This window comes from Phragmites australis, chromosome 6 (genome assembly GCF_958298935.1).
Source record: "Phragmites australis chromosome 6, lpPhrAust1.1, whole genome shotgun sequence".
In the NCBI taxonomy this organism is placed as follows: Eukaryota; Viridiplantae; Streptophyta; class Magnoliopsida; order Poales; family Poaceae; genus Phragmites; species Phragmites australis.
In genome coordinates, this window is record NC_084926.1 from 8,080,432 (window position 1) to 8,093,723 (window position 13,292).

The window sequence follows — 13,292 nt, forward strand, 5'->3', positions numbered from 1 at the left end:
AATGCATGTCAGGAAATTGCTTCGACTATAAGCAACCGCACCTTTAACCCTCTGGCGCCAAATTGACTACACCATCTGCACGACTGTCACAAGCGTTGGGCAGCCTGCAAACATGTGACATTTGTGTTCTCCTAGAAAATAAAAAAAAATCCCCTTCTCTTCCCGTAACCCGGGGCAGCTCCCTCTCTCTTCATGTATGCAGCCAACACTTTTTAAAAATATGAGCACACTGTTCACTCATGCGCCAAGGAGGTACTCACGTCAGAAAGCGAATCATTTTGATTAAATCATATCATGTCATTGACCGAGGATACGGCTATCCGGATAGGTTTAAGACTCTGTAGATATTGTAGATTTTACCTACAAGATATGCACACACTCCAAACTTAGCAACTAGTGAAACTGTCATAACAAGATGCAACATCAGAGACCAGTAGGATTGTTAAATTCGTCGCATGTTGTGACATATGCCAAAGAGTTAAGGTAGAACATCAGAGACCAGCAGGATTACTGCAGCCACTCCCAATCCCAGTTTGAAAGTGGGATGAGATCGGAATGGACTTTATTGTTGGACTACCTGTACTCAAAGAGGACATGATTCCATATGGGTCATAGTAGACAGTCTGACCTAGATAGCTCATTTTATACTAGTAAGAATAATTTATGAAGGAGACAAGCTAGCATAGTTGTATGTTAACAATATCCTCAAATTTCATGGTGTCCCAAAAAGAATTGTATCAGACCATAGTCCTCAATTCACCGCAAGATTTTGAAAAAGCCTACATGCCACCCTGGGAACAAAGCTGAACTATAGCTCAGCCTATCACTTGCAGACCAATGGTCAGACAGAAATAGTGAACCAAATCCTAGAAAATATGCTAAAAGCTTGTGTGGTCACATATGGGAAAGATTGGGAGAAAAGTTTATCTTATGTGGAATTCTCCTATAACAACAGCTATCAGACTAGTCTGAAGAAGTCACCCTTCGAGACGTTATACGAGAGAAAATGCAGAACCCCTCTTATGTGGTCTGAAGTCGGAGAACACTCTATCTACGGACCAGCTCTGATAAAGGAAGCTGAAGAGCATGTAGCTAGAGTAAGAGAAAATCTAAAGGTATCTCAAAGCAGACAAAAGATCTATGCTGACACTAAGAGAAGGAATCTTGAGTTGGAGGTGGGAGATCATGTATATCTGAAGGTATCACCGATAAGAGGCACACGAAGATTTTGGATTCGAGGTAAACTAGCACTCCAGTACATTGGACCTTACAAGATACTAAATAGAATAGGTGCGGTAGCAAATCGTCTCGAACCCCCAGAAGAAATGGCAGACATTTACAATGTCTTCCATGTATCGCAGTTAAAAAAGTGCCTAAGGATTCCTAAAGAACAAGTATCGTTAGAAGTGATGGACCTTCAACCGGACCTATGGTACCAAGAGAGGCTAATAAAAATATTAGATACAACAGAATGACAAACCAGAATGTCACGTCCCAAATTCTTAATCACACATTTAAGCAAAATCATGCTTCTTAAGCATTATGTTTAATTTTGCATAATGATAATTCAGAACATTAATGCACTTCGTTAAAAATCATTTAGATAAGAGAAAAAAAATTAGGGGAGAAAAGAATATAAATTGCATTAGAAATACTCATTTTCCCTAACATGTGGGCCCCACTAGTGGCCCCACCATCCCACCCACCAAATGGGGCAGCCCCACCTACTCCCTCTCTCTCCTCCCTCACTCCCCACGCCCTCACTCAGCAGCTCAGCTGCAACAGCTCCTCCTCTCACTCTCCCACTCAAGCTCACTCTCTCTTTTCTCCCAAAATCCGAGCTCAAGTGGAGGATTCAAGGTACGCATATGGTACCATTGCATTCTCTAGCTCATGAGCTACTCATCTATCCAATCCATTTTCGTTTTCGTGAAAGAATAGAATAGTTCTTGAAGTTCTTGGCGTTCTTGAGCTTTTTGGAGCAAAAATAGAGTTTTGGTGAAAATGAGCTCTAGAGTCGTGTTGATAGTTGATGAATAAGTTTCAGGACTCTTAGACTATCTCTAACATGTTCCCTTTAGGCTTGGAAAAGGTCGCAACTCGAATCAACCAAAATCCACTCAAGAGTATTTTTTCTGGATTGGCCCGGATATTCCGGACTCACCCAGAGACTCCGGGTTCAGCAGAAATAGTCCGTTGAATTGTGTTCAAAATTGGTTAAGGTTTATGTGCGAGATTGGTTTAGAACCTTTTGGATAGGGCATATGCACATTTAGGTAGCCCAGATTTGTAAAGTGGGTCAAATCACCCGAGGGAAAAATCGTGAAGAACCCAAGTTTGTATCACTCGGATAATCCGGTCAAACCCGGAGACTCCGTGTAGTTATGTGGTCGTGTAGCCGAGAGCTTCGTTCAGAACCTCACTCGGAGTGTTCGACACATCCCGAATAGTCCGGACCAACTCGGAGGTTCCGGGTTAAGTTAGAATAGTGGCTAACCGAGAGCCTTCACCAGAGGATAGCTCGGATACTCCGGAACCCAGATATTCTGGATTCACCCAGATACTCCGGGCCAGTCAAACAAAAAGCAATAACCGAGCGCCTCTTTCGGAAGGTCCGAGCCTGGATACTCAATTTGGATACTCCGGATGGCTGTTATTTTTAGGTTTTTGTTTAGATCATTTAGTATTGCATTGATTCGCATATCTTATACTTCTAGCATGTTGTTAAGCATTGTGGCATGTCTTGTTGCATTCATTCATGCTCATCATTGCACGCATTCTTGTTTAGCTAACAAGGAGCCAGAGCGGGAGGCGACCGTGGTCGAAGACAACTTCAATCTTCCAGATTTCGGCGAGTGTTACATGGGTAACTATAGGTAGCTACCTAAGCAGCAAGGCAAGCATCTATCATATTGCACCTTTGTCGAATTGAATGAAATCTAAATATTGATAAACTATGCTTATGTATATGTTTGCATGTATAGAAAGTCGATGTTGGTTTTTTATGGGTAGAACCTATGTTGATTGCATAATTCCTACCTTGAACTATTCACATATATCCTTGTAGCCTTGGTAACGTGGTAAATGTCTAAGAGTCGATCGAAATACTTAGCAATGCATAGGTCCTCGGTAGAAGACGAGCAATAGTTCGACCGTTGTTCGCAAGCTTAGGGCTTACTGCTTGTTCACGTATATGGTTATGTGGATTTTGGTTGGATCAGTAGTGAGTATGAGACAAGATGTGGCCGGTGTTAGAGGTGATGTCTGCCTCGAAGGAAAATCCTGGGGGCAGTCCGGAAGGGGAACCCGGGCACCGTAAACCGCTTGCATCGTTTAAGGCCGATCGTCGGGGTAGTTGGCTTTAGCACTTACCTTACTCACCACATGCTGATCTAATGGTAAGGCGAGCTGAATACCTTCACAGTTGTGGCTTTGTGGGCCTGAACATCGACGGTGTGAGCGAGCAGGCTTGTAAGTGAAAGTGCATCTAGCCCTTGTGTGTGGTTTTAGTAATTAATGACAATACCTATGGACTAACAATGGTGTTGAGTTTGTTAGTAGGTTGTTCCATAGGTGATGCATGGATGAGAGATATATATGAGCTCTAGGTGAATTGGGAGATTAAAAATGCATCAATATGAATGAGCTCTAGGTAATGCTCGGGTAAGTGATGACAATGCATATGGACTAACAATCATATTGAGAATTAATATTAGGTTATTCCATATGAGATGCATAAATGATGAAGCATGGATTCTTTGAGAGATGCCATGAGTTCAAATAATCGCGTCAAAAGTCATTGAGATTTTAGTGATGCTCATAAGAAGAAGAAGAAGCTCAATAAGATTAGCAATAAGCTTGAAGGCTAAGTTGCTTGTGGAGATCAAGTAACTAAAGGTATGACTTGTTAATAGAGTTTTATAGACTAACCCATGTGCTTTGTGCTTTAGAGTTAGTTGGGGTTATGATATATAAGAAGGCATAAGTTGAATTGAAATCATATATGCCAAGAGTGAAGAACAAGAGTGGACTCTATATTTGATAAAATGAATTCCTTGAAGATGTCGAATACAAAGTGGTTCTCTATGCCAAGACGGTGAAGGGCAAACAAGACTCGGCTGCGATGGACCATCCGTGGTGAAGGGCAAGCAAATGGCTTGGCATCGAAGGATCAAGGCGGTGGTGAAGAGCGAGTGAAGGCTTTGTGCCGATGGACCGTGCGAGGCCATGGGAAGCTATGGATGATCCACATCAATCATATAAAGAATCAAGAAGAGATGGGGTGAAGAACATATGGAAGTTGGCAGCCCTCAATGTTTGAAAGAAAAAAGCGGTACTTGAAAGTTTTCAAATGCTCAAAGTGGTTCAAATGAGTTTTATCTTTGAATTTGAGTATAGGTATGCTGCACTATTAAGAGGAATACAACGTGAGCTAATTGTCGTGTCTCGGTGCTCAAAAGTTTCTAACCAAACCCATGTGAGAGTTTCTTTTTAGAAATCCCAGTGTGGAAAGTGTGGAAGTGTCTGAATTAGATTTTGGAGTGTTCCTAATTTGATCCTATATGTTTTAGGTCATGAATTCAGTTGGGATGTGTAGCCCTCTGAATAAGCTTTCCATAGAGTCCAAAATCGTCGAAATCAAACTCTGGGATCAAAAGTTATCGCCGTTTTTCAGAGGTCAGCTGTGCTGAACCCGGATACTCCGGTGTAGTCCGGATACTCCGGGCTGGCCGGAGACTCCGGGTGAGTCTCCGCCAGAGAGTCTCAGTTTGAGCTATTTTAGTTGACCCGAATACTCTGGTGCACTCCGGAGACTCCGGATAAGACCAGAAAAGTTGAGTAACGGCTAGTTTTTTTGTAGTAGGCTATTTATAGCCCCTCAACCCCATCCTTTGGGGCTGCTGCAAGGGCATGAAAGAATACATTTTTAGAGCCAAAAGAACCTCTCCCACTCCATTCTAGTGTGTGATTTGAGAAGAAAAGTGAGTTGGGTTGAGAGATTGGAAGATTGAGTGCAAGTGAGCCAAAATCTAATCTTGAGCACTTAAGTTCTCGGCAAGAAGTTCGTCGTCATGTTTGTTACTCTCGGAGGTGAAGCCTCCTAGGCGGCTAGGCGTCGCCAACGAGCACCCAAGGTTGTGGGTTGCCACATAAGTTTGTGAATGATTCAATTTCACCTCCGCAAAGGAATAAATCAAGAGTGGATCAAGGAAAGCGGTTGAAAGAGACCCGGCTCGTTGGAGCTTTCTCAACGGAGACGTAGGTTTCACGGTGGTGAATCCGAACTTCGGGAAACAAATCTCGTGTCTTCTCTCTTGTTTCTTTACTTTTGAGTTCTTACTCGATCTTTGTGCATATTGCTCGATCTACTTGTTTGTGTGTATTTAAGTGTAGGTTCTCCGTGAATCTACTTGGAATCATCTTCGAGAACACACGACATCACTTGGTTTGAGCTAGAACTCTCTACCCATCCTTTATATTCAGTTTCGGGTTCAGTTCTGTACAGAACCCGGAGAATCAGGACTTTACTGGAGATTCCGGACCTGTACAACCCGGAGTATCCGGACTACACCGGATACTCTGGATGAACAGTGATTTCAGGCATGTGAACAATGTTTTCAACCTTTTTCAATTTAAGTTTTATTGCATATCTCTTGCTAGAATTGAATAATTTTTGTCACCTTAGGATTGTAATTTCCACACTTATTTAGGGTGATTGTGCATTAGTTGAGCCTAGCATATTTAGGTTTTTCACTTGTCAAAAATCCGTTAATTTATATTCCGCTGCAAGTTTAGGTCAATGGTAAAAGGGGACGAATTTTTGTAAAAACGCTTATTCACCCCCCCTCTAGGCGATATCATTGTCCTTTCAGTAAGTGGTACTAGTTTGCTCCGAGAGTAGTTCTAGTACTGCCGCGCCGAGCGATGCACGATCCACACAGTTGGGGCTGGTTGGGAAAGGACGAGTACCCCTTGTGTGCATTTTAGTGGGTGGCACAAGCCGTATGGTCCTCGTGTCGTGTGGGTCCAGAAGTATTCCCCTGTAGGGTGTATAAACAGTTCGAATTGCCGCGCTCTCGATCATGAGTATGCTATTATTTCATTTGCACCTGGTCGTAGAGTTCTCGTTTGTGGGTGATGCTTCGGATATGTGATTGATGGTTCGACTATTATGGTGGTGGATGAGTTGGTTCAGTTTACTTAATTGTTCAAGTACTTATGTTACATTTATGTTATAATTTCATTTATGTTCAGTTGGTTATTCAGGGTAGAATGTCATGTTTGGTTAAGTATATGTACTCACACATATATGTCTAGATTGCTTACCACATATGTTTTAATTAACCTCATGGCTTGTCCTTGCTAACAGCTCAATGCATAATCCTTGGAGTCAGAATATTATATATCCATATTGTGTAAGTCTTGCGAGTACCTTCGTACTCAGGGTGCTACCCTTAAGTTGTTGCAGATCCTGTTGCTGCTGCCGAGGATGAGGCTGTCTTTGGCTACTTCGTGCCTGCCAATCAGGGTGGCGGGCAAGAGTAGTGCATCCTACTCTGAAGTTGGCGTGTTGAGATGGTGCCTAAGGGTATGTGGCGTTGTTCTCTTTTGTTGTTCATAAGAACTTTTTGCTACGTAGTTCTTTTGTGGTTAGGAGTTGAGGGGTTTTGTCTCCTCATTGCTCGTTTTTGTTGTAAATTGTTGAAATCAATTGCATGCTTAATACTTGTAATATAAATGTTTACTACTCGCTCTTTATTAAGTTATGTTGTGATGTACATGTTGGAAGGCATGTGTTTCGATCTTTGGGCATAAAACACGTGCCGGAACTACCGAGATGATATTCTAGTTAATCATCGAGTTTGTGATTATGGATAATGATCCTCCTGGTGATTAATTAGAATATTATTTGGACGGTTCCTCACACAGAAGGTCAGTAGTTAGATTTTGTGAGGTGCAGAGGAGCAACCACACTGAGGCTGAAGCTACCTGGGAAGATGATCTTAGAAAGGAGTTCCCCTGTCTCTTCGAAGAAGAACCTCAAATCTTGAGGACGAGATATTCCTAAGTGGGGTAGGTTTGTCACACCCGTGTTCTCCTAGAAAATAAAAAAATCCCTCTCTCACCACGTGACCCAACGCATCTCCCTGCTCCATGCAGCGCCGCATGCTCGTCCCGTCGCCGCCCTCTGCTCTGCACCACGCCGCCCATCCCATCGCCGCGTGTCGCAACCAACCTCACGCCACGCCCCTGACCTCGCTCCCCGCATCACTCCATTGAGCCCCGAGCCTCTCCTCGCACCCTACTTCGCCATCGTGCCCTTGTTGTCGCCCCTATAAAGAGCAACAATGCCTCTTCCTCCTCTTCACACTGCAACACCACCTCTCTCTCCCTCACCTCCACTCCCTCCCTCACTCCTTCTCCGAGCACCGCCACCACCGTCACACCAGAACCCGTCGTTGGTGAGCTTCACCACCCTTCCCCTCTCTATCCCTTTCCACCAAAGAACTGTACCTTAGCCCGCCTTCCTTGCCATCATCGGTCACCACTTCTTCGCCATCGTTGGCCATCACCCTCGCTGGCCAGATCCGCCCCCGCCCAGGTCGTATCCGACCGCCGCCGCCCTACGTCGCTGGCACGCCCACCGTTCGCCGCCGCCATCACCTCCTCCCTCCCTCTCCCTCTGCCTCTGCCTCTCTCTGCTCGACCCATCCAAGCCGACCCCCTCTCCCTCTCTCTTATTCTCTGTCCCTCTCACTAACAGGTGGGCCCACCCACGCCACCCTGAGCCGAGCCGTAAGACAAGCTGAGCTGAGGAATATTCTAAGAGTATTCCTTTTTCTTTTTCTTGATGTTCTCTCCCGCCAAAATTTCTGAAGCTCGTTTCTCCTCCGTCCTAACTCCGTTTTCAACAATTCTTCCACCGACACCATCTAAATTCAAGATCTACCCAACTATGTTAATTCCATATTTTTGTAATTTAGTTAGTTTTTAATATAATCATTTGATTGATTGTTGGTGTGTGCGCTTTTACCGTATGTTGCGTTTGTTAGAGGAAGACGCGTTCGAGGAAGGCCCAGAGGATCCGGAGTTTGAAGAAGGAGCAGACGAGAACTTCAACGAAGGCAAGTCCTACACTGTTGATCATGTTGATCATATGTTTTCAAACACAACCCGTAGAGCCATTGTTTTAAATTATAGGGATATACATGCTTAAGTTAATAACTATAATTTTAAAGATTATGCTAATGTAGTTATGAACTAGATTGTTCATACCATGCCTTGATATTGTCACCTTTATTCCGTTGAAACCTAAAAGATTCCCAACATCAACTATAATAATTGTTTGGATGAATACTTATTTACTAGCATGCTTAGGATTGCTTTGCTCAAATGAAAGAACCAGGATAATTACATATGTTAATCACGCCTTTTCAAAAAAAAAAGTGAAGCGTTGTGTGCTTTGTGTGTGTGAGAGAGATTTATGTTCTTGGAAAACTCTAGTGTATTGTTGGCAGGGTGAGTAAGGTACCCCACAAAGGTGTGAACTACCTTGGAGCAAGTTTCGCCTTTACGGTGTTCTTGCTGTGAGACACTTGTCTCGGTCGTATAAGTATCGGTTCACTGTGACATCCTACCTAGCATTCAATCATACAACCGCATGACCTGAATGGGCAGGACTTGACCCAACCCTTTTAACTTAGTTCAGTACCCACTCGGAAGCTGGTAGTGGCAACGGGGACTAGAAAAAAACTTGGGTAGTACGTAACCCGAGGTCCAACTGGTGATATTATTAAGGCTATGTCAGAGCCTTGGGATTGCTAAGTGGTCTTTCCTGTGGATATTCTAAAGCCCATGGTATCTTAGTGCCCCGTGGATGAATATTGTGACTACGTTGTGAAAACGTTGCATCTCGTTATGACAGTTCCACTGGCTGCTAAGGTTGGAGTGTTAAACCTATCCATATATCCGTGTCCTTGGTTAAGGACATGCTATGGTTCGATCGTAATGATTAGCTTTCTGGCGTAAGTATCTCCTTGGCATATGAGTGGGCAGTGTACCAGTGTTTTCAAAAAGTGTTGACTATGTGCCTGGAGTATCCCAAACTATATGTCCACTGGCAAAAGAAGTGTGAGAATTGGCGGGATGGAAGAATCTCTCCCAGGGCCAACAACCTCATAAACTCAACTTATGTGTTACCAAAAAATATTTCAAAATAGTCTTTGCAAATTAAACATTGCATAAAAAACTAGCTTTCTACAAAACCTAAAAACTCTACAGTCTTATCACCGATTTACCTTTATGCATCTAATGTCTCTTCTTAGGTAGAACTTGTTAAGTACCTTATATACTCACTCTTGTTATATGTGGATTCAGATGATCCAGATGCCGATTTCGTCGAGGTTGAAGATGAAGAATAAAAGAGTTTAGTCTCGTCTGCACTCAAGTTGCCTATAGAGCATGTATCTCTTTTGCGTTATTTTCGTTGTGATATGAGGTTTTATTTAATTATGTCTACATGCGTTTATTATAATGAACTCTGTGTTGTACATTAATATCGTATTTTAATCTATGTACGACTATGATGTCTATTTCTATTAAAAATATATGTATACTAGCTATTGAACCAAAGACTAGTATGAGTTGTACGAAGTAAGCGAAAAGGGTCGTGCAAAACATGTGTGTGATTGTAAATCGGGTCAGACAAACAAAACCTAAAAGACAAAGAATGTTACTCTTCAGATCAAGCACGTTTTTTTTCTTCTTTTTTTTCTTTTTGAGTTGGAATAAGCAAAGGGCTACATTGTCAGGAGTACAGTACTACATTGTCAGTAATCCGAATCTAATTCTTTAACCACGCAAAGTTGCATATAAGCGATCCGATTGGCTACGCCAAACCAAACCAAAACCACGTCTACGAAACCAACGCCGGCAGCGGAAACCGTTTCATCTGTGCCGAAAGGATCAAACCCACTTAGGTAACCCCGCACCGGCGGCTCCGCACGCGGCACGTCTACACACGACGCACGCTCGGCCGCGGCCCGCGCTCGCCGGGTCACCACCAAACCCCACCAAACCGCGAAAACGCAGCCCAAAATCCAGCGATTCGTCACGCGGAGGCGCGGCGGCACCACCCGTCCACCACCCGTCCGTCCACAGGCAGAGGCAGGCCCCGCCCACAGTATCGCGGGCGGCTAAACCCGCAGTGCCTGGCGCCGCCTCCCACGCGAACGGACAGCATCGCCCTCGCGCCGCGGAAAGGCATTGGGCGAGCGAGCCATAACCCGTAGGCTAGGCCGTCCACCGCGGGCCCACAGCATTGATCGCTTTGGTTCTCCTGCAAGCGCTGTACTTTTTACTTTACCTTCCATTCTTCCAATTCCGGAAGGGTTGTTCCGATCGAGGAGCCGATAACCGCCGCGCGGGGTGGGGAGGGGCGGAGCCATGCGTACCAAGCACCTCATCCCAAACCACGCCGCGGGGCTCACCTACGCGGGCGCCTACTCCGCCCGCGAGGACTACGACTACGGCGGCGGCGGCGGGGCTGGTGGCGGTGACCCGTTCGAGGGGTTCCCGGACGCGGTGCTCGGGCTGATCGTGTCGAAGTTGCCCTTCAGGTCCGCGGTGGCCGCCTCCGCCATCTCGCGCCGGTGGCGCGGCGCGGTGGCCGCCGCGCCCGCTCTGGACCTCGACTTCGCGGCGGCGTTCCCGGCCGCGCCGCGACGCAGGGCGGCTTTCGCGGCCGCCGCCGCCGCCGCGCTCGGGCGCTCGCCGCACCACCCGCTCCGCCGCCTCCGCCTCGCGCTCGAGGGCCTCTTCGACCAGGCGTTCGCCGCCTCCGCGGCCGACCACCTCGCCTCGTGGCTCGCAGCCGCGGCGGCGCGAGGCGTCGAGCGGTTAGAGCTCCACCTCCCGCGCTCCCGCCTCGCCGTCCTCCCGTTGTCCCTCTTTGCCTGCACCAGCCTCACGTCCCTCACCCTTCGCTTCGACCACTACGCACTTCCGCTTCCTTCCCTTTCCCCACTCACCCGCCTATCCCGCCTCCACCTCGCCTCTATTTCGCTCACTGGGGACGATGACTTCTTCGAAGATCTCTTCTCGCACTGCACGGAGCTCCGCTACCTAATCCTTGAACAATGTGGCATCGGTGCACTCCGCCTTACCGGTCCGTCGCGGCTTGGCTTGCTCGCGATCACGGACTGTTCTTGGACGCAGAAGTCATCTGTTGCCGTCTCTGAGATGCCGGAGTTGCGCACTCTCCACTACTCCGGTGCAATGGCGACCAGACACATTATTGATGGCGACATTTCTTTGGACGAAGTCCTTCTTGCCATTGAGGATCCACAGGCCAAGCACCGGGAGGCTTCTCTCAGAGAGCTTCTTACTTTGGTTGGCAATGCACGGAGCATCTTGCTTTCACCCTGGTGCATTGAGGTATACCGTATATCTCAAACACTCTATATCTGGTGGAGTAATTTAGTGTTTGATGAATTTAATTATTGGACTATGAATAATTTGAAGCAATTTGCACGTCCTGAGGAGTGGTCGAAGGTGCGGTTAGACAAGGTGAGGCGGTTGGCATGCATAATAGAGAGGAGGGAAGAAGGTGCTTTATCCATTGCACCGTTGCTCTCAGATTGTCCAAATGTGGAAGAGCTCTCTGTGTCTGTCGTGGTGAGATATGCTCTTTTTGTTCACTGCTCTGCAAACTCTGTTGAATTGTAACGCTAAACTGATGCTGTTTGTTGTTGCAGCCATCACAGTGCAAACGGAGACGGTGTAGTGACGATGGAGAGTGTCATGGTGTGCTGGGTGGTAAGAGGGTGATGATGAAGCATCTTAAGGGAGTTAGGATGGAGTACATAGATGAAAGCAAAAGTGGATTTGAACTGGTGAAGCTCCTGCTCAAGAATGCGCCGACGTTGGAGATGATGACAATTGTGCCTTCCATGGATGGTCTTGAGCAGGCCAAGTTCAGGCGCAGGGTGTTGCAGCTCAGGAAAACCTCTCGGAATGCCAGCATCCGGTTTTGCACTACTGGGTAATGTGATGGTCATGTGTAGTTCATTAGCAAAGCTCCATGTTGCAGTCCTGGGACGAAGAAATCACTTGCCTACAATCCATGAGGTTCATCCCATCTTGTTCTGGTTTCTTTTAACTTGTTATAGAGCTTCTAACTATAGTTGAATCACCTAGATAGTTATTAGAGCCATTGTCATGACCAGTGTTACCTGGACACGGATACGGGTGTCGGAATCCGACTCGGACTCGGGTGTCCGATTCGGCAAAGAAAATTTGGACACGCGAAATACAACTCGGAATCCGACACGGATGTTGGAATCCGACTCGGATTCGGGTGTCCGATTTGGCAAATAAATTTGGGCACGGGTGTCCGGGTAATACAGGTCATGACCCATTGAACATGGCAATTCCAACTCTTTAATGAAGTATAGTTCACTAATATGGTAGGTCTGTCTTTGTTGGATGCCAATTGTAATATTTGTTACCTGTTATCCTCATGAAAATAGGGCACCCTTGAAAGCTAAAGAAATTATGCACATTCTTCAGATCAGTTTAGCCTATATAAGGATTATAATTTTTAGGTCCATGTAACCCAACAAACAGGCTTGTTAGATACGCTTTAAATGCTATTTGCGCAACCCTAACTTGTAGGCAGTTGTAAGCCACGTCCAACAATCATCATGCTCTATGTTGAAGAGGAACCTAAAGCCAGTTTATTTTTTATACTCTTAAGTTGACTAGGCCTAAGAGATTATCATGGTACAAATGTTGACAACGTGTAGACTTTATAGGAGAATTTGCTCCTTGATAAGACTTTGATGGCATTAGCTGGTTTCCGCAATTGTATCCGATCTAAAGATGTGAATTTTGCACCGATTTCAGCGTGTTCCTTGTGATTTCCATAGTCCTATCCAGGTAGGGTTTTTACCCCTAATTAAAAACCAATTCATCTAGAAATTCACTGGTGTTGATAATCTTCTTAGGTGACTATCTATATTTTGTTCCATTCTGTTTTCTGAATGACAGTAGAAAATGCTGTGCTTTTTTCATGACAGTCCATGCGAGGATCACATGTATCTTTGCAAACTAATACTCTGGCTTACCCCGTACCTGTCCTCGCTAGAATATGGGACCCGGAGTGACAGAGGCTAGTTCTTGCTAATTCCATGCGTTTCATTATGATGTTACTGCCATTAATTGGACAAAGGAAACGCCCAATCTTGCTAGAGAAGTAAAAAAGCTATTAACAGCCTCGACTCGTGAGTATC

General features: G+C 45.5%; 1 protein-coding gene across 1 annotated transcript; it reads left to right on the forward strand.

Moving 5' to 3' along the window:
• The first annotated feature begins 10,219 nt into the window (after positions 1-10,219).
• Positions 10,220-12,745, forward strand: LOC133921485 (F-box/LRR-repeat protein At3g59190-like). The gene is made up of 3 exons (XM_062366374.1): positions 10,220-11,436; positions 11,524-11,676; positions 11,757-12,745. Exons 1-3 carry the CDS (start codon positions 10,447-10,449, stop codon positions 12,045-12,047), a joined length of 1,434 nt encoding a protein of 477 aa, XP_062222358.1. The 5' UTR covers positions 10,220-10,446; the 3' UTR covers positions 12,048-12,745.
• The last annotated feature ends 547 nt before the right edge of the window (positions 12,746-13,292 follow it).

Bases quoted from the DNA above. Each gene is read 5' to 3' on its own strand.
- LOC133921485 (XM_062366374.1), top strand. From the start codon at position 10,447: ATGCGTACCAAGCACCTCATCCCAAACCACGCCGCGGGGCTCACCTAC. The intron at 11,437-11,523 runs GTATACCGTATA...AATAATTTGAAG, and splicing joins TTTCACCCTGGTGCATTGAG to CAATTTGCACGTCCTGAGGA. The intron at 11,677-11,756 runs GTGAGATATGCT...TTGTTGTTGCAG, and splicing joins AGCTCTCTGTGTCTGTCGTG to CCATCACAGTGCAAACGGAG.